The sequence below is a fragment of the Maylandia zebra genome, linkage group LG1, assembly GCF_041146795.1.
Source record: "Maylandia zebra isolate NMK-2024a linkage group LG1, Mzebra_GT3a, whole genome shotgun sequence".
Classification (NCBI taxonomy): Eukaryota; Metazoa; Chordata; class Actinopteri; order Cichliformes; family Cichlidae; genus Maylandia; species Maylandia zebra.
The window spans coordinates 39,219,528-39,241,332 of NC_135167.1; the positions used below are offsets into that span (position 1 = coordinate 39,219,528).

Consider the following 21,805-nt stretch of genomic DNA (forward strand, 5'->3'; position numbering starts at 1 on the left):
AGGATAGTCTTGTTTAGTCAAAGCACTTTAACCTGTTGTCAGAATGCCTGCAAGCTAATGAAGGAGGACTGCTGTGATTTTATTAATTTTTTTTTTACTTGGAATTCACACGTCTAACAGGTCTGATTAACAGGAAGCGCTGAATAGTAAAGAACATGAACGCTTCTTCGTAATCTTATCTTAAGATCTATTTAGCTTTTTGTTTAATGATGGCTGCAAAAACCCCTGAAAGCAAGGGGCAGAAGAGGCAGTCGTGTACCAGCGTTGCTCTTTATCGTGTGAGTTGTTCTGATTCAACACCAGTGAAGAGTTAGCGTAAAAGCTGACACAAAGAGCAGCGACCAGCATCTGACTCACCCACTGATGAGTCATGTACTAATCGTGCAAAGGGGAACAAGAGGCGTTTCATGTGCTCTTTGGTGTCTGCGGTCTCACACACAGACTTTCTAACAGGCTCTGTCGACGGGCGGGACTCCGCTCTCTTTCTTCATTTGTTGACTGATGGTGTGTTTGAGCTTTAGCGAATGCAAATTTCTGCAGGCACGAATCAGACAAAGCGAGTGCGTGGAACTCATTTCCACGTGCAAATTTTGCTTTGGTGACAGCTCAAACAAAACCGAGTTTGATACGAGAGAACGTCTCTTGGCTCTCTGAAGCCGATTAGCCATGGTCACCATTTGCTTTGCTGTGAAAAAGCAAACACTAAAAACTCTGTTTCCATCTGCCACATGTGGATGCGAACGGGCGGTCTCTGGCAAAGGCCGCATTGTTGACGGTTTCTGCTGATTTATCCCACACGCACACACACAATCCCTGTCATTGTGTTCTTCATCCCAGAAGAGACACAGGAAACAGTCAAGTACCAGCCTGTTTCACTGAAAAATGCAGCAATAGAAAGTTTCACAAAATGCTGCAGAGCTGACTCGAACCATCAGGCTGAAGGCTGCAGAGTTTTTCTTTGTTGTTTCACAGGCCACACTCGAGGTTCTCTTCAACAACCGTCGTATCTGATATCATCTCAGAGCCTGCAGGGAAACTCTTCTGCTATACGTGTGAACGTGTCAGAACACCGTCTGGTTCCTCACACACGCCAAACCTGTTCAAAGTTGCATTTACATGTCCACAATTAGTGCGTGTTTTAAAAGCGTATAATAAATCAGGCCTCCAGTCCTAACTTTTTACATTGGTTGCACTGGTGCATTTTTCATTTAGGTGTAGCACCACATAGTTTTAGTGCCACAGAGTGGCAGATGAGTGGCAGTAAATGATAGGTGCTGTGTTCGCATTGTTGCCATTTTTACCATATCTGATGTTATGTGATTGTGGTTCAGCTCATTGTGGTTACCTCAGCAGTTCATGTCATGTCTGGGCTGGGCATTTCAGGGACGCGCGTAACGGCCACCACAGCATTTCTGCTGATCTGTAGTTCATTTAAATGAGCAAAATATTTAAGGTTTTGATTTATTTTAAGGATGAGTACAGGATGCGGTTTCACACACACTGCTTCACATCCAGGACGGCCGCCATCATGACATTCAGTGAGAGACGTAAGGCAGAAGAATGAAATTGTTTATGGGTTGATGGATTATTTGTAATTATAGATTCCAGCTTCTTAAATGTGTGTGGATTTACTGTAATTACCGTTTCTACACTTTAAGTTATTGTGCACAAGACTAGAAATGAAAACAACTCTTTGATGTCTGCTAAAGGCAGAAATCGGGCTTTATTTCGATTTTTACCTGCGTGTTGTTTTGTGCTGGATAACCGAGAAACTGTTTCCTCAGTGATGCGGGAAACTTCAAATGATTTGACTTTGGCCGGGATTCAGCTGGTTGTTGTGATGAGTAAGTCGCCTTTGGAGAATAATTTATGCAGTTAAATTTTGTTTGAACAAAACAATTTATTTATTTTTATTTGTTGCTATTTTAACATTTGACTTCTGAAAGTAAGTCATAACCAAAAGCACATTTGGATACAGGCGCTATAATAAAAAGCGTTTTTATTTTAAAGGCCATTAGCAGAGGATCATGCTGTACTCTGGCATGTTTTCCTGGTGCCTCATTATTCACCAACCTTCCTCTTAGTCACCTTTTCCCCACAGTGCTCTCCACATAAAGTGGCTTTGTGAATTGCTAAACTAAACGTGGTGAAGCTGGAAAAAGGAAACACTGGGCTATAAAAGGAAAAGGGAACATTTTAGATGGCCTATAGGGAATGTGGAAGATCCCCCTCCTCCTGCCCCCCAATTTCTCCTCTGTGTTTGAGCAGTGAGTCATCAGGAAACCCCACCCACACAGACCGTAGCAAGCTTTGCAGAAGGGGGTGTGTCTGTGTTTATATAGCAGCATACCATATAGTTCGGTGGACACTTGCATAAGTTGGCGGTTTAAACAGGGAAAACCTCAGTGGGTTTCCTCCTGCAGCCTCTGATGTGCACGTGTGCAAAGCGCTGAAGCCCCTACTCCTGCAGGGGAGCTGCTCCTGTAAACACTGCAGTCGTAGTGAGCAGCTCCCAGCTGTCGGTGTGTGCACGCTGCTGTCCAAAGCCTCTGCAGCTACTTTTACATAGAAGCAATATGTTGTCCAGGTTTCCTGCGAGGAATTTGGAGGGCTTGTGGATATTTTTTTTTCTTCAGCACAAATGACAGAAAAATAACATTAAAAAATCTTGTTTTTAGAGTTTAGTAACCATTTGATTTTGTGTCATTAATTTAAACATGAACACACACAGAGTGTGCTACCAGCAGATGAAAGCCAGACTTTCTGGAAACGGATGTTATGGATTTTTTTTTGTTTTGTTAAATTTTTCCAATACTACAGAAACCACAAATTCAGAACTGTCAGTATGGATGGATGAAAGGGTTGCATGAGGAGGCCCCCAACCTTTTAATCTGATTGTGCGCAGCCAGGAAAATGATCCAGGCTGCCAGATCACTGCAAAGAAGGAAAAACAAAGGCGGCTCAGTTCATGGAGAGATTAGACAATGACGTTGTACAGTCTCAAATATTTTGTCTCTTAAAACAGCACATTCTGCACACATGGGTAACTTGCATTAGCTTTTATTTACTACACACTACAAACTGTAAATAAAAGATAGAATAAAAAGTGTTAGCTTTGTTACCTGGTGCTCACCCACCAACTGCCGAAGGAGCCAAATTAAAAGCCAAAAAGTTGTTTTAGCAGCGCTTTAAAGGACATCAGAAGTACAAGTGCGACTTGAAGCCTAGCAGACAGCTAACTCTCACAACCATAATAATGCCTGACTAACCCCAGCTGGGTTATAATTTGTTAATTTAAAAAAAAATTAAAAAATCTCCAGAGCAGCCTCAAGTGGCTGTTGGAGGTACTGCAGGTTCTGCTTTGGCTTTAGTTTCTGGTCCCTGAGCTTTCTGCCTTCTTTTAGTAATTGCAAGCGACACACAGAAACACTGCTTGTGCTGTATCTTGCGCACTGCGCCACAAAAACCAAATCCTTTCCATACTTAAATGTGTTTCTTCTATAAAATGTCTAAATTTAAGTTCCAGATTTATAGGCCTCATAAAGGTCTTTGCATAGCCTCTTTTCTGGCTCTGGTCACAGTCATTTTTCCTTCATAGCTTGTAGGAATAGAAGGTTAGACTTTCCTTCGGGGCTGCACGCAACAAAGCACCACACTCAAAGTCCTGAGGTGTGTTGAAAATCTGCACAGAAAACTCTACACCTTTTTATTCCACTGCGTCCACAGCGTGCTGGAAATGTGCACGCTAGCAGGCCTGACGACAAGGCCTTGGTTGCCATGGCAACGGCATAGCAAAACAGGGGAGGAGGGAGAGACACGGCGGGCTTTTTTCTCTCTTTCACTCCGTGAGGCGGAGTTCGTTTCTTGTTACTGGGGTGGACAAAGATAGCTGTGAGTCATCCTCGAGGCTCGGAGCGGAGCCAACACATTCCTCCTCCTCAGATTTCTTGTCTCCATTATTCCCCCTCTTTCTCTTTTTCTTGTTGTCTCAGTCTTTTTTTTGTATTTCCATTTCACACCACCATCTCCTACTCTCCCCCATCTCACACCAACTCCACTGAAAAGCTCCCATTTTGTCTCTGTGCCTCAGCATGTGCCAGTTTTAAATCATGTGTAATGAAATTCCTCCAAAGAGCTGAAACGTAAACAATACCATTTTTTATTTTTTTTTTTTTTTTTTACGATTTTATGTTTTTCCCTTCTTCTTTAGGCTGTAGGTATTAATGTGTGGAATAAAATAAAAAGAAGTGTTTTACTGTCTAGAGACAAGAAGAAAGCTTGACAAAATTCAGTTTTTGATCTAATTGTTTTTTCTCTGCAGAATATAAAACTTTTAATTTTAATCGAATCTGCATTTGTTTGCTCAGCTGTTAGATCAGTACCACCTTGCTTATTCCCCTGCTGATGATGTTGTAAATATTAATTATAAGTTTCTTAAAAATAACTGCTGAGTTTCTCCACATGTGTCCTGAGAACAATTTGAGTCTTCAGAGATTGAATATTTATGTGTTTGCTGTCTAATTTATATATGAACCTGTAATTCTGAGCAAACGGCTGCATGAAGAGCACACACGACAGATCGCACATGAACGTGGAGGGACCGGCATGCACATTTCACATTAGCACACACTGAGGTCGTATATACAGACGTTGGGTCCACAGATGCACGTACTCTGTCATGTTTGCAATTTTTGCATTGCAGAAGACTTAAACTCCACAAAGCCACACAGATGAGGTTTTCCAATGCTGTTCCATCCTCCACAGGCACCGCTGGCTGTTTTAGCAGACATCCAGCAACAGCATCCTGGAGAGGTCCCAGTCAGAGAAGCGCATCATTGAGATGCGTTTTGTAATGCAGTAATCTTCTGATTCCAGTTTGTGATTTTGATTTTGTGATTACATCAGGGGGAAAAATAGCTTTTGCAATATTTTCGTTTTTTTTTTGTGTGTCAGAACTTCTCAGTTTAAAAAATTGCTTATAGTCAAGGTGCCAATCTTACCTCCCAGGAGCAAAGTTATTGGAGTGTATTTAATTTGCAATTTTTATTTTCACTTCAGTTTCTTTTTACTTAATTTCCCAGATGGGTTTTCTCATTTTAGTTCAGTTTTTACCATTAAAAATGTTTTTAGTTGTACTTTTCATTCATGTCAGTGGAAATTTTGGCATTTTTAAAAATTCTACATAGAATTGTTTTCATTTTTCTGCAGATTGCAAAATGTAAAAAGTTCAGAATTGATGTTATAATGCACTCAAATCAGTATTTATAAGCAGGGATGAATCCATGAGAACCTGCTTATACAGGTCGCTTTGAAAAATTTAGCAAAACTAACAAAGACTAAAACTAAAGAAATTTCCTTTTGTAGTTCATAAAATCATTCTATTTATTTAATGTAATTTATTTATTTATATATTTCTTTGTTTCACTTAACTTCATCTAATTGTAATACGTAGATTAGAGTTTGACTATAATAACTGTAGTCGGGATGAGTCAGTCGTGCCATTTAATCCTGCGTCCTAATGTTCCTGACTTATAGTAAAATAATTACTTAGTTCCTTTTTCTTTTGTAGTTCATATAATAGGAAGTGAAGTTAGAGTGCAAACGGCTCAAACGTTCTTTACCTCACATGCGTGCCTTTTTTGCCTATTTAAAGCTGAAATTGTGCTCGAAGTTTTTACGTTCAGAGAAATGTGAGTAAATTAGTAGTAGTTGCAGTTTTGCAGACAAATGTGCACCTTTGCACCTCCCTGTTCAAAGCCACTGACAATACTCATTTAATAAAACCGTTATTGAATGCGATCCTATTGTGAGTTTTTGGTTTAGTCCCTCAAAGCGTTGCACAGTACAGAAGCTGCTATAAAGTAATTAAATAAGTGGGTTTTCCCAAGCCATTAGGGATTCTCGTGAGTGTCTGTATGTTTTTTCACTCCACCACTTTGCTTCACACTGAAGTATCTCAGCAGCAATCGGATTACTGTGAAATTTCTGTACAGAAATGCTTCAGAGTGCTACCAGCAGAAATTTTCATTCAGCCTGTGAAGGGTATCTTTCGATTATCTAGTAGATGGGATTAAATTCATTCTGCCACATCTAGCCTGCAGACTTTGATCTCCAGCCTGTATATAAAAGATGGCGACACGGTGAAATCAGCCATTGGTCACGTTTTGAAAGCTTAGGTTGAGCACCTTGGCTGGATGTGACTGAAAGTCAAAGGACACTGCATTCACATGTAGTCAGCTTATCAGAGACAAAATAGGGCCATCGTTAAATCAATAACAATCAAACAAGACTTAACTGTGATCAAGAACATACATTTGAACTGTTTTGATTAGAAACAATCCTTTTGGCCTGGTTTGAGTGTATATGCCTCCATCCATACAGTATGAGGAGTCTCTAAACGAATTAAGGACACCTAATGAGGGTGGTAATAATAAAAACATCAACACCACCACATGTGTGTCCGTGTTGGTGCTGGTCTCCCTTTTTATAGGAAGGTCCTGAGAGGTTAAGCCACGGACCCGTACGTTACATGATGGATGGAGCGTGCTCGTGACCTCCTGAGTTTTCCCCTCCTGCTGTGCCCTATTTAGTGTCTGCTTGAAGGAATGTGAATGTCAGGAATTTGAGCTGTTTGCAAGAAAGAACCTTTCTTTGGAAGGAGAGATGGACGTAGTCAAACTGTACAAAGTTTAAAAATGCTTTCTTTTTCTGTAACGTCTGTTTTCTCCTTTTAATCAAACATTTTATTTGAATGCGTTTTATAAATATACCGAGCCATTATTGTCTTTGTTGACTCATATCAACATTTAAATGCCATTTACAGATATCAGGGACCTGGGATCTGTTATGTCAAATTATTTTTGTTTTTATTATTTGTTCACATTAAGGAAGAAGTTTTTGATTTTGAGGATCTCAAAAACAAACTGGAAAAAAAATCATCATTGTTTTTTTTTTTTTGTGTTTTTTTTTTAAAACATCAGCATGGATGCTGTCAGCACTGACCTGCTTTTGTGTCTACGAGGGATTAAAACCAGAACAAAACAAGAGCACTACTTTCAGTAGACTTGTGACAACTTGGCTGCACAGGGTGACCCAACATCTTAACAATCACCCCAGTTCATATATAATCTAGTTATAGTATAAAGTCACAATATCAAACACCCGGCCTGCAAGTCTTTTAGCTCTAAGCTTTTCTTATTCTTTTATGTGCGAGGAGAATACAAACTGCAAAGCAGCATGTTGATACAGTAGAGGCACATCCATCCATTAATTCACTGCTGAAGCTGATCCACTGGGCCCATTAGCCTTAATGAATGTCACAGCAGACACACACACACACACACACACTCGTCTGCTGCAGAGTCACACTGTTAAAACAGTCTGTTGGAGAAAATATTAACATCCAGACAAAGAGCTGCATACTTTCTGGTAATGTTTATCTCCAGCTGTAAACAAATGAGTTTATAAGTGAAATGAAAAACACACCTCTCATTGTCTCCTTCTCTCATTACAGCCATGTTTGGGTTATTTTTCTTTCTTTTATAGACGTGCACTGGGTATGTTAATGAGCATTGCGGTGAATTTAAAATATCCCACAATAACATAAAGCAGCGACTTTAGTAAATAAGTTTCCAGAAACGTATATGAGCCTCGAGGAGCATGGCACCTCCTCATGTTGTTAAGCTATATTATTGTTATTACAGTCACAACAGTATAAGCCATTAAGACATTTTATAGCAGTTGTCACGTCTCTTTTTACACGAGTTACTAATCTGTCCAGTGGGAGAAGCTCGGAGCTCTGTGATGACTGACATGTCAGAATGAGGCAATAACTTTGTTGGTCCAACAACTGTTGTAGGTGTTAATAGTGCATTTTGTGCTGCACTACACCTGAGCCATGAAGTCATTCTTTGACAAGTCAAATATGACAAATAGTTGCGACACATAAGCAGGAACCGATATCGTTCTTCCTTCCTACTCTGGTGCAGTCATATCAAACAGAGGTTGATTCAAAGAAAGGCAGAAAGGCAAGCTGCCCATGAGCAAGGCTTTTAACTCCAGCAAGTATTTGTGATGTTTATAGAAAGCGATGTGTGGTCTGAACATCAGGCACTTCAGTTCAATAATATCTTTATTAATATTAAAAACAAAACCAAAAAAACCAACAGATCTGAAAACAGTGAAAAATCTTCTTTGATTCCTCAGCTGTTCATAAAGAATGAAATGCTGTGTTCATGAGCAACAATAAAAAAATGTTGTGCTGCAGAATTTTGATGATTATTTTTTTCCCAGAGTGTTATTTAAAGAGCACGTGTGAATCAGTCTCTGCTTTCTTCCCTGAGCTGCGTATGTCTGTGTTTGTGAGCAGGCCGAGCCAGGACGCTGATTTGATTTGGGCCCATCAGAAACTGGGCGGCCCTCCTCCTCCTCCTCCTCCTCCTCCTGCTTCTTTTTTTCCCTTTTTAAAATTTTTTTTTTTTAAATCTGAACATAATCAGTCTTGTAGGCTCTTTTTTTCTTTTTTTCCTAAATCCGCTTCGGTTTTCCGCTTTCTGCCTGTGATGCATGTTTTTTCGGTTGGCCTGCTGTTTGTTTTGGCTCTTTTTTTCAGGAAAACAAAGTTTCGCTTTCATCCTCTTAAAAAGAAGTCCTGGGTTTTATTGAAAGCAGTAACGGATATTGATTGCTGTGTCATAAACGCATTTTTGCTTTGGAGTTTATATCCGTCAGTTCACTCTGCTGTGGGGTATCTGTGTGTCTTTTTGCCTGCTTCTCCATACACTGGCTTTCCTAACAGCCTGCAGTCCATGACTAGAGGACTCTGAGGTCTGTGTGAGCAGCCTGGAAGCCTTCTCCTGCAGCAGATGGTCATTATTAGTGACAATGAAGCCTGGCCCACAGGGCCAAATAGAATAATAGGGAGCCCATTTCCTCCTCAGTCGTGCATGAGCCTCTGTCCAACCCGTCCCCTGTCTTCACGTTGTGCTGGAAATATATAGTTTTTCCACAGGCAGTTCCAAGATTTCTTTTACTTTTTCCCCTCACACAGTTCTCTGAACAAACACGAGTTCTCTAAAAACGCCACAGGTTGTCTCAGAGAGAAGTTCATGTGTAGTTTGGGAGTCCAATAACAGCACAGCGTGTCATCCACAGCTTCTCTCACTGCCGTGTACTTTGGTGCTATTTATCGCTCGGCACAGATAAAGAACAGATTCTCCTTTTATAACTTTGTAGATTTTAACCTGAATGGAAGCTAACAGGAAATCTATACTGCAAGTTACCAAATACATTAACTGATGGACTGATGGAGGGTAATAAACCAGTCGACAGCTAAATAAATACATAGAGAAATAAATGGCCTAATAAAAAAATATGTTGGATTTAATGTTATGCCTGTGACCTTCTGTTACATGGAAGGATTTGTGGTGAGGACCTTCTTTCACCTTCTCCACTGAAATACAGACAATAGCCTAAGTGGAAGTTGATTTATAGAAAGCATTTATATTTGTTCTCTTATTTATTTCTCCTCTTTTTCTTGGGTCACCTACAAAAACTGTTCCATGGATGGCAAGGCAGCTTTGTTTTATATAGCACCTCTAACACAGCTGCACCTTTTTAAAATGATTTAGATTATAAGAGGCTGTAGACCTAATGTGAGTGTTTAGATGAGAGGATGGAGAGCTAACTTGTGTTTATTTCTGCAACATGAGAATCTGTGGGGATCGACTCACTTTCAGGACCAGCCTCAAGTGGTGGTTAGCAGAACTGCAGTTTTTGGCATTTTTGATTAGCTTCTTTTCTCAGTACTGGATGCGGCCACTTGTAGTGCTTCAATAAGGCTGATAAAATGCTTGTCTGTGGGGAATAAAATTACATTTATCAGCAGGGATATGATGAGCACAGTTAGAATACATAACAACGACACATAAAGTACCAAAAAAATCTATAAATGACATCCTGTCATCCTTATCGTCACAGGAACACCAAGAAGGAGTCTGACCTGGAGGCAGCTCTGGTCAGGTTGAGGGACTTAGAAGCTCTGCTCAACTCCAAAGATGCTGCCCTCAGCACTGCCTTGGGGGAGAAGCGAACCCTGGAGGCAGAGGTGAAGGACCTCAAGGCCCAGCTGGCGAAGGTAAAAGACATTTTTATCCAAACTTAAGTCTTACATGGTTAACGTGGGCAGGACGAGTACATTTCATTTTATGGAGTCTGAATTGTTGGTTATTTACTGCTCAGTTTTTTTTTTCTTCTTTTACTCTGTTGCTTTAGCATCAAAGTAAAAGAAGTTCCCTCTACATTAATGAAAGACAGTGAAAGCCTCGTGGTCCTGTGGTTTAGCGTACCTCTCAGAAGTGGTTTATTCGTGGTCTCAAATGGGGAAAATCCCACAAACACCAATGTGCGTTCTGTCCCGCCCCCTTGAGCTGCGATTTGATAGGCAAAGAAGTAGACTGCGGTTTGAAGCTTAGCCTGAAATTTGCAAATGGAAGAGAGATGTCCGTGTAGGCTGCTTGGATATTTACTGCCCATTTTGCACCGATAAAGCAGGAGTCGCTCTTTAATATCTGCAGACCTGCACGGATTGTTTAAAGCTATTTATCAGCTGAACAGCAGTCAGAGGAGTGCAGAGCCTCTTTGGCTGTCTGTGTGGTGCTGATCTCAAAGCAGAAATACCCCAGTGGAGTTGGTAATTTTATGTAAACCCTCCAGCAGCTGATTATGAATGAGGATGTGGAGGCGAGACAGACAAAATTGCATCTTTTGCTATTTGTTTTATCAATGAACGTTACTCCTGAGGTTGTGGCCTTGCTCCACCTACTGGCCAAATCAAGGAACTAAAGGTTTTTCTTTAAGAGAGGCTCACAGATTAAGCAGCACAGATTGGACCTTGTTCTGTATTAGATCTCTTTTTGTGTGCTTACATGCTTCGTCTAAAAATCATTTCTCTCATCTCGTTTCTCTCTTCGTGTGTCCTTTCCAGTTGGAAGTAAACTTGGCTGATGCCAAGAGGCAGCTGCAGGATGAGATGCTGAGGAGAGTGGACGCCGAGAACCGCCTGCAGACCCTGAAGGAGGAGCTGGAGTTCCAGAAGAACATCTACAACGAGGTTCCCGCTCTTCACCTTAGCACTTCTATTTTTACAGAGCTGTCTCAGTAATCTGTCCTACTTTTCATCGTTTCCACAGGATATTGATTTGCTTCCAACCACCTACTTGTTGTTTTTGCATGTTTCCCTTCAGATCTGTCTCAGAGCTGTTTCTTCTCCTTCTAGTAATGCAGAACAGATAGAAGTCTGCACAGAAAGAGCAGATATAATGATGCCATAATAGAGCTGAAATGTTCATTTCCCAAAGTTGGCAATTTTGTGCTTTTTCCAAATGAGGAATATCTTGGAGATTTGTTTTCTGTTGGCCCTCTGAACAAAGAATTCGTGCACAGCAACCAATTAATTAATACAATTACATTAATTGACAAGGGCAGTTTTTTTTTTTTTTTGGTTTTTTTTTTTAACAGTTGGTGACTGTATTATTGTTTATGGTGCATGGACCAAACATCAGTGCGGATCAGTCTTTTTCGAGCATCATTCATACAAGTCGCGTGACAAAATCAAACAAGGATGGGAACTGCCACTCTGAGTTTACATGTGTTTGTATCTTACACCGTCGCCTCTGTCTGCAGGAGCTGCGTGACTCCAAGCGTCGCTTTGAGACCCGCATGGTGGAGATTGACAGCGGGCGGCAGCAGGAGTTCGACAGCAAGCTCGCCGAGGCTCTGATTGACCTTAGAGGCCAGCACGAGGAGCAGGTCCGCCTCTACAAGGAGGAAATCGAGAAGACCTACAACTCCAAGGTAATTTGCTCTCTGCCTGGGAAAACGGTTCTGTCACCACCTAGAGTCAAAGTATGACATCATTTTCACTTCATATAATTCAAAGAATTCATTTGTCACCATCTTAGCGTACAAAATGCTTCATTTTTGTGTACAAGTATATTCATTAAAAGCGAAGCCGAAATGAAACATTTTTTTTTTTTATCTGGCCTGTAAGGCTTTCCATCTGTGTTGTCATGGTCCAACCTGTTTTTTTTGTTTTGTTTTTGTTTGTTTTTTTACCCACCAATCGCATCACTGTGGAGAAGGAAGGGTATATCTACCTGTGATGAGATGCTCATGCTTGTAACATTATGACAGGATGTAAACATTTATGGCCAAACTGTACAATTTCTTTCTTTTCACACTAAAAGAAATGACACATCGTGGCCTGTACACGGGCAGAGGTGGAGTATCCTCATGCTGATCAGCAACTAAATAAAACATCTGAGAAATGTGTCGGAGACGTTTGCAACACATTGTAGGATTTTAGATCTCTTTGGTTTTGTTAGCTATGAAACAGATCATGTTTGTTTCTTACAAAATGGTAGAAGAAGATTTTGCTGATTCTGTGAACGAAGATAAAAACAGGACATTACATTCAAACCTGTATGAACTTTGACATCCAAGAACAAAACAGTAAGATGCTTAGGGCTAAAAAAAATTAAAGTTAAATTTATTTAATGGATATATATATATTGTACTTTTCTGTTATTAGTGATATTGAAAAAATCACATTTTAATCATTTTAATGTTCCAATTTTCAACATAATTTGCAACTTTAAGCTTTACCTTTACAAATTTCTGTAACACACACACACACACACACACACACACACACACACACACACACTGAGATAACTGAGGGCTCTGCAGTCGCAGAAATTGATCTTAACAGTAAGTTGAAAGAAAACCTGTTTGTAGAAAACACCTGTTGATATGAAAATAACATCCATGTGGTCAGTAACAGTTACTTTAGTGCAACACTATGAGGGAAAAAATCCCCTTTGAATTCCAGGTGTGACACGAGGTAGGAGTGTTTTTTTCAGATGCTCAGTTTGCTTCCTGCACAGATCAGGCGGCTCTGCTGGCGAGCTTTTAACTGTCGATGTTGGTAGATAGAAGGAAAGAGACACATTTTTTTTGGTTGTTACATTATTGTGGGGTGTGTGTCGTATTTATTATACTTCATTCTTTTTACCTTTTCAGCCCCACGAGTTGAGTGTTACTCAGATTCATTAGATGGAAAGGTCAACATTGTAACAGCTGATATTTCCAAAACTGAGCAACTCGTACAAAAAGAACCCAGATGGATTTAAAGCACTACAGACCAAAGGGTGAACTGTCCTGTTACTGTGACCGTGGTTATGGCGGGCCTTGTGGTTTAGTTTCTTTTATAAGTAATGCTCCTTCATCCCATTACTTTGAAATAACTTTATTTGGGTTTGTTCATTCGAGCTTTATTAAGAAGGTCAGACTGAAGCAGTGTAGTTTTTCTGCTGTAGTTGAGCCCTGCTGGGAGCTGACTGCCTCTTCTCTCTGCCCGACAGTTGGAAAATGCCCGTCATTCAGCTGACAGGAACAGCAGCTTGGTGGGAGCTGCCCACGAAGAGCTGCAGCAGACCCGGATCCGAATGGAGAGCCTGTCAGGCCAGCTGAGCCAGCTGCAGAAACAGGTACTTCCACTCGCAGCGTGTCAGTGGATTGTTAACCATCAGGTGGATTTCTCGGATCCAAGACAAAGCAGTGGTGAAAATGTAACTGGGCGTCCTTTGTGCGTCTTCTCTCTGAATCAGCTGTCGGCAAGCGAGGCCAAGACGCGGGAGCTTGAGGAGGCTCTGACACGCGAGCGCGACCTGATGAGGCGACGGCTGGAGGACAAAGATCGGGATATCACTGAGATCCGAGCCCGGATGCAGCAGCAGCTGGATGAGTACCAGGAGCTGCTGGACGTCAAACTGGCCCTGGACATGGAGATCCATGCTTACAGGAAGCTGCTGGAGGGAGAGGAGGAGAGGTGAGGTTGTTTGTAAAACAGCTCTACAACCATGTAGATGCCCACAAGGCCAGAAGTTGTTATGGGAAAAGAGGGAGCACTAACAAGTCAGTGAAAAATTGGTTTGTGGGGATAACGAGTGAAAACTGAACCCAGTGCTCCATAACCTCGGCGAGGACTTCTGTGCTCCAAGCAGTGTAATAAATAACCAATTAGAGTCACTGCCATGCTGCAGGTGGACACCTGTGGACCAGTCTTGGGTTCATTTTGTTTTTGGTGCTTTTGCTTTGGGGCTGTTTGTCTTTCTTTTTTCCTTTTTCTCTTTTTTAGCGTAACGAGGGTGTAAATAGTCCTTCTAACTTTGAGGAAAGTACTCTTTCTATTTTAAAACCCTGCCCTTAAACACCTCGTCAGAGCCATAAAAAATGGTTTCACCACGCACCGCAGCATTTGGTCGAGCTGAAATGCCAACAGCGAGCCTTACTTCATCACCCAGCGGGACTGTTGGCTGATTGTGCGGAGGAAACAAATATCACAAGGACTCATGCAAGTAGAATATTATTATAAATATGAAGTGTGTTTATCAGTGCATTCAGTACGGGCGTTGTGAGGTGCATCGTGACGTGATATATAAAGTAAACAAAAACCAAGAAAAATGCCAAATTGACTTTAATTAACTACCAACAACAGCTGAGTTTCAGGGACACATAGGAATCCGAGTACTTATCCACACCCACAGAGGGAGGGTCGTGGGGTACACCTTGGACAGGTTGCCACTCGTATCACAGGGCACACTTGGCAACAGTGGGAAGGGGAAAAAAAGCTTCCTTTCAAAGGGAAGAAAGCTCCAGCAGAAACAGGCTCAGGGAGGGCGGCCATCTGTTTGGGATAAGAAGAAAACACAAGCGGAAAAAGGGACAAAGAGACGACAGACAGGACAAAACATAACTAAGGTAAAGAGAAAGTTAATGGCGTGCAGCCAGCAACGCCGGTGAAACGTGACTGACCGAAGTATATTTACAGTCACAAATATCTGCATGAGAGCTCAATTTGTTTCGTTCAGTTTATATATTGTTCATTTTCTTATTTGACTCGGATTTTTCATGAAAGTTTTTCATGAGTTTGAAGAGCATAACTCAGATATTCTTCAAATGTGATTTGGGCTTGTTTTTTTTTCTAATGACAAATCAAAATTAATGTGGCTTTTATGTCGCTGTAGGTAACCTACTGCTATCCAGCCAATACAGCTCATCGGCTCCTCCTCATGAAGGGCTGACCTGAATGTCTTGACATGCGTCTCTTGTGGAGAGCTGCTAACAGACAGAGTTTAGAGCCGCATTTCATCCTGGAATAAATCTGTTTCATTGCAGCCGTTTGTATCACATGTGAAGAGCTTGCACCAGAAACAAAGTTTTTCTAAATATGAAATAAAAAAACAAAACCTATTAATAATGTGTAGAAAATCTGTATTATTTCTGATGGCCAGCAGGGGGCAGCATGTGTGATTATGAAAACAAGGCAAACTGTATAGAGGTTTTTGAGAAAATGACCCTGCTGCTCACTTTATCCGTGACCTCAGGAAACAGTTTTCTGATAATTTCATGGTGTTGGGCACGAGTTTTATTTCTTATAGTATACAACATATAAAGTAAAAAGGACGATATGGGACCATATGAGTTCAGGGTGTTGTTGGCATTGGTACCACAGTCTGTTAATATCATAAAAAAACAAACGGAGAACAAGGTGCAGAATCAGTGAGAGATATAATTATATGGCGATTATGACACGAGGCTGTTGACTGTCTTTAACCTGATGAGGTTTGATGGAGTACCCGAGCAGTAAGGATGTAATCCTGGCACTTAACCAGCAGGTGCATTTGCACACTCACTCACCTCGTATGTATCCTCTCCCACCATCTTTCCCCAGGCTGCGTCTGTCACCCAGTCCTCCACCCACAAAAGTCACGGTGTCGCGGACCTCTGGCTCAGGCCACTCTCAGACCACCCGGGTGCACCACTCCTCCTCCGCCGCCGCTGCCTCCAGCAGCCGCAACTCCTCTGGGATGAGCGTCTCAAAGAAGCGCCGCCTCAACGACAATGACAGCGAGACCTCCAGCGTGACAGGAAACACTGTGACCAAGACTCGCATCAGTCAGCAAGCCTCGGCCAGTGGACGCATCACGGTGGACGAGGTTGATATGGAGGGAAGATACATCCGTCTCAGCAACAAGGCTGATGAGGTAGCTGAGATTGTGCATTACTATACAAGCACACCGAAATGGGCGGCGAACTCCAGGCCTCGAGGGCCGGTGTCCTGCAGGTTTTAGATCTCGCCCTGGGTCAACACACCTGAATCAAATGATTAGTGTTGGATCACGGACACATCTAAAACCTGCAGGACGCCGACCCTCGAGGCCTGGAGTTCCTCACCTCTGCTATAAAAAATATTTCCAGTGTCTTTAGGTGAATTATTTGTGACTCTGCCTAATCATCATTCTCCAACTTTCTCTTATGCAGGACCAATCACTGGGCAATTGGCAAGTGAAGAGACAGGTTGGGAATTCAACCCCAATCATCTACAAGTTTCCCCACAAGTTCACTCTGAAGGCCGGCGGGACTGTGACTGTACGTTACACCAAGCCTTCTTCCTTTCTTTGCCTCTTTTTAGAGACTCTGTGAATATGTTTGGACACTAATGATGCTGCGATGCTTCGAAGGTGCCATTTTTGTTTTAGTCATGTTGTGATGAATTACTTCTCACCTTTCCTGCCAGTGGCTCAAAATGTTGTAAATGAAAGATGGGAAACACTGAATGTCAGCACAAGAATTTCTGTTTAATGCTTCACAAACATTTTAGCAGTTTAGAGAGACCAGTTGTGTATAAATGAAGTAAAAACAAAGTGATATAAGGACAAACTGGTGCATGCATGAAATGAAGGTCTGCACCAAAAAGCTCAATATGAGATTAAATACGTGTTAAGCTGGAAATTGTCGAAAGCTTCTCTGGCGGAGTTGAAGAATAAGAATTATGGAGCTGAAAATGAGCAGAATGGGTGACACACGTGGAATCCATCATGGTTACGAACAGCCAGCAGTTGTTGTTGCAAACACAATCGATAAAAGCCCCAAAACAGTAAAGTTGTATTTCAGTTTTCAACGAGTGTAAATGTATCAAAGGAAAATCAAGACAAGTAGAAATTTGACTGAGATGATCACCTCAAAAAGCACAAACTAGCTGGCAGATATTCCTTTTGCTTCCTTTTTCAGTCCTTCACTGGTTCAGTGCAGTTTACAAATTCTCTGATGTTTGACTTTTACAGGTCTGGGCTGCATCTGGTGGTGGAACCCACAACCCACCCACTGACCTGGTGTGGAAGAGCCAGAGCTCTTGGGGTACTGGCGACCTGCTGCAGACCTCCCTCATCAGTGCTAATGGAGAGGTCCGACTTCACTCACTTTGTATTGTAAAGTTTTCTTCTTCTTTTTAACTGCAGTGTCTGACTTGAGTTTATTTGATTTGCCATCAGGAAATGGCCATGAGGAAAGTGACCCGTACCCTGTTCCGTGACGATGATGAAGATGATGACATGGTAAATTCCTCCTGTGTTACTCTGTTCAGCATGTTACTCAAAGCTGCCACGCCTTTAACCCCACCTTCTTTTATTCTGTATTAATTTTAAAAATGATGTAATAAACAATACCGAGATCATAAAATAAGACTCAAAACAATCCGACTTCCTGTTGCGACCAGAGGAGGCGCCCCCTGCTGACCGGATGCAGGTTTAAGGCTTAAGCTTCACTTTTCAGACCTGAACACTCTGCCCATCTTTTATATACAGTCTATAGTAACCTGACCACTAAGCAGTTAAGCAGCAGTTGAGTAACTGATGTGTGCCGCCCTCTGCAGGGAGCTCACAGCACAAGCGGCGCAGACAACGAGTACAACCTGCGCAGCCGCAAGGTGATGTGCGACTCCTGCGGGCAGCCGAAGGAGCGCGCCGGTGGTTGCAGCAGTCTAGCTGAAGGCCTCCCAGGACATTCCTACTTCATGGGCACCAATGAGCCCAGACAGGTACTCCACAGTCAAAACATCCCTGCAGCAATTATACAGCATCATTAATAACTGTGTTTTAGGATCAAAGCGTATAATATTTGGTTCTATTAGTGATTAAAATTGTTGGCGGCGACTACGCACAGAAAACGGACAACATGTGTGGGTTTTTTTGCTTATTCATCTATAAATTTAGAGTTTCCTGTTGCACAATAATGCCCAGATGTTCCACATGTTTTGGAGTTCTGTACTGTAAGATGTTTAAGCATCTGAAACAGACTTTTGGCGTGTGGCATCTGCAGTTAATTTAATTACTAATCAACAAAATTGGAGTTTAAATGGGATCCAAGATTGCAAATACTCCCTCTCTCTATTTCCCAAGAACTGTTTTATGATACAAAGTGCAGTTTAGAGTCGCAGAAAATTTTTGGTTTGCGCTGCATTTTGACAGATTCCCAAACATCAAACATGAGCAAAAAAAAAATGTTACTTTTCACTTTGCAGACTTGGAATTATTATTAGATGCAAAAACATAAATGATGATCACAGAAACAGCAAACACTGAGGTGATGAGAAACAACAGGATGTGTGTGGATTTGCTCATGATGGTGCTCAGAGCAGCAGAATCCTAGATGCAGGTAGGAGGTGGTGGTGGTGGTGGAGCAGAGTAAGCTTATGGAGACTTTGAACATGCATCAATCTGTATCAATCTCTCTGTTACTCTAGACCAGGGGTGGGCAACTCCAGGCCTCGAGGGCCGGTGTCCTGCAGGTTTTAGATGTCCTTGATCCAACACAGCTGATTTAAAGGCTAAATGACCTCCTCAACATGTCTTATAGTTCTCCAGAGGCCTGATAATGAACTAATCATTTGATTCAGGTGTGCTGACCCAGGGTGAGATCTAAAACCTGCAGGACACCGGCCCTCGAGGCCTGGAAATGCCCACCCATGCTGAATGGTGAACACAAGTCCTCCACCACTTCAGGGCTGAACAAACGGCTTCTTTCATTTCACTTTTAACGGTTGTTTCCCCCAATTTACCAAAAGCTTCAGAAGATAATGTAGCAAGAGGCGAAACCGAAATCGGATTTAAACTGAGACATGTGGCTTTTAAAAAAGGACATTTCTAAAGTTCAGCTGCACAATTTCAGTGCAGAAACACGGCGCTCGTTTTCCCCACAGCTCCCATTTTAACGCCTCGTAAAGACTCACTATCAATAAAAAGTCACCTTTATTAATCTGTATTCTAAGCATCAGGACCACAAATGAAGCATTTGGTGTCGAATTACACAAATAGTTGTTTTTGTTAAACAAAAATCAAATATTCCTGTCGTCTCCTCCTCAGGGCCGCATGAAGCCGGAGAACTGCTCCATCATGTAAAAACCAGACAGCACCTCACCTGAACCCAGCACCTCCTGCAGCCCACAGGGGAGAATGATTTTTCTACCGTCGGGATGTTTGTCTTTATTTTTTTATACGATTGTGTCTTATTTTGTATTCAGATTATTCTGCGGGTTAGATTTGCTTTGAGGTTTTGGCAGAGGGCGTAGGATTTTCACATATAGCTTTCAAGTTTGTATATTCAGCTTATTTTACTGCATGTTTGCTGTTTGCTCGTGCTGTTCTCCGCTCTGCTTGCACACGCACACACACACACAGCTCCAGTGACCAGGGCTTGTGCTTCGATCCGAGACGGGGTTTCACATTTAATGGCCAGGCTGTCAACACTCAACACGCACAGCTAGTGGACCCTATCAGGAAAACAGCCGTACAGGCGAGAGGAGGATGGCTCCTCTGGACTTTGTTAATCATGTTTGTTTCCCATCAAACAGATCAATTCTTTGTTTAAAGCCAATGTTTACAACTAAAACATTTTTTGGAGCAGTGTTGTGCTATATTTATGGATAAAATATTGTAGGAAAAGTCTCCAGAGAAAGCCAAAGCGATGTAAGCTCAGGGTTTTTTGTTTGTTTTTTTTCACCTTAGCCTTAAACAAACGGGGTGATGATATGTTTTCTATGTGATGCTGTCGGGCAGCTGTGGTGCACACAGAGAAAATGAGTACTTGAGATGAATATATGTACACGGCTCGCTCCCCAACGAATGTATTCATTATGTTTTTGGAATGTTTAAAGAAAGAAGGGAATTATTGGGTAATGTGTCTGGTTAAGTGCTTCTTGGCTTTGAGTGCGTTTAATCATGATGGGAGAGGTTTATTTTGTACCTGGGGGAATGTCAGCAGAAGGTACTGTTTTTTGATAGATTGGGTGCCATATATAGAGAGTATATATTAATAGGCTCTGTTTCTATTTGCAGTAGATTTTGGACATGACTGTTTAACCGATTAGAAATACAGATGTGCCTTCAGAGGCAACATCTGCAGTTTTTGTTTTTCCCGCTCACATGCTTCATATGGGAGTCTTGTGACCGTCAGCTGTCCTCCGATCCGTGTTGCTCCTAAAAGCTGGTCATAAGGGCTTTGAATTTTCTTTCTTTCCTCTAAGCTTTACCGACTTTGCAAATCCCTTGATCTGATTTTGGGACCTCTGTCAGATTGAGGGGTTTGTGTGACTTTGTAGCTTTGGCTTCATGCACTGCTTTTTGCCAGTTATGCACAGCAGGTAGATTTGTAGTCTAGTCTGGCAGCTTAACTCATTTATACTCCAGTGGAAAGCATATCAAAGCATTTGTGGAAGATACTTGATAGCTGTCGTGGTATTGTTTTTGTGTGGGTTTTTTCTTTTTATACTTAAAAAAAAAAAGAGGCAATTTCTGCAAAGTTAAATTTTTTTAATTTTTCGGCCACAAAAGGACAGTTCACCCCTAAAATGAAACTTGTGTCCTCTGCCCTTTAATGCTGTCTTGGTGTTTCCAGGGTTGGAGACGGCTGCAGAGATGTCCGCCTTCTCGTTAATATAATGCAACTCATGTTGTGGTGCTCAGAGTACTGGAAAATGCATTTGAACAAACCAGAAATCATGACCTTGGTACTCAGAAAAAATCTACAGACCTTTTATGAACAGTTTCTTGTAGGAACGACTTTCTTTCTAACTTCATCCACCAACCGAAAGTAGCGTGCAGCTAGCTGACATGAGCTGCTCGTCAGTGGAAGATGCAGCGTTTATCCAGCAGAGTGAGGAAAGCATCAGATGTAGTGTCGTACAAAGAAAGAACTTCCTGTATCAAACTGCTCAGTAGTATGACCCGGTCATGATTTTTGGAAACATTGATGCTGAATTTTCAAATGTTTTTTGGCACTTTTAATTTCAACATATTGAAGAGAAGTCTGATATCTCTTCAAAACTGGGCTAGATGCACAGAAAAGCTACAGGCAGGAGAAAAACAAATATGTAAACCTAACTATGGTTTGAATTGTGCTTTTTAGGTAGTTTGATGCTCAGCGTGTCTCATGAAGTCACTGACAATCAGAGAAATGACGTCTACAGTATAAATGTGTATTAACAGAAATCTTGTAGTTGTCAAATGTCTATATGTAAAGTGATGAGAAATGATAACTGTAGTTGTGCAGTATATTCACAACATAATGCTTCAGATCAGGTCATCGAAATGTCAGGGGTGTAATTAAGAACCAGAGTAACAAGGACTCGCTGCAACCACAGATGCACAAACACACCGTGAGGTCTTTGTAAACTCCGGCCTTCCTCGAGTCTTGGTGGAGATCTCATGAATCCTTTGAAGGGCTTGAGATTTAAAGATATCACCCAAAGCCATTAATGTTAAAGGTTCTTGAAATGAGATTTGTGTGAGATCATGAAATCATTAAAGCCACACTTTGATGCAATTTATTTTCTAAAGCGATGCTGAGTAAAAAGTATTTTTTCCAATGAGTGACGGTTGTGATTATTTCCTTGTTATTGAAAAAGGTC

At 41.6% G+C, this 21,805-nt stretch overlaps 1 protein-coding gene across 3 annotated transcripts in view; it reads left to right on the top strand.

Annotated features, from left to right (window-relative positions):
- The window catches only part of LOC101466330 (lamin-A), a 39,620-nt gene extending 17,854 nt beyond the window's left edge, over positions 1 to 21,766 (top strand). For all 3 annotated transcript variants that reach the window (XM_004573549.6, XM_004573548.5, XM_004573550.5), the window contains 11 exons: positions 9,979 to 10,135; positions 10,985 to 11,110; positions 11,683 to 11,853; positions 13,422 to 13,547; positions 13,668 to 13,888; positions 15,794 to 16,106; positions 16,384 to 16,491; positions 17,187 to 17,306; positions 17,394 to 17,456; positions 17,774 to 17,938; positions 19,263 to 21,766. In XM_004573549.6, the coding sequence (XP_004573606.2) occupies positions 9,979 to 10,135; positions 10,985 to 11,110; positions 11,683 to 11,853; positions 13,422 to 13,547; positions 13,668 to 13,888; positions 15,794 to 16,106; positions 16,384 to 16,491; positions 17,187 to 17,306; positions 17,394 to 17,456; positions 17,774 to 17,938; positions 19,263 to 19,298 (1,606 nt within the window). In that variant the 3' untranslated portion in view covers positions 19,299 to 21,766. The remainder of the gene's footprint in view (positions 1 to 9,978; positions 10,136 to 10,984; positions 11,111 to 11,682; positions 11,854 to 13,421; positions 13,548 to 13,667; positions 13,889 to 15,793; positions 16,107 to 16,383; positions 16,492 to 17,186; positions 17,307 to 17,393; positions 17,457 to 17,773; positions 17,939 to 19,262) is intronic.
- The last annotated feature ends 39 nt before the right edge of the window (positions 21,767 to 21,805 follow it).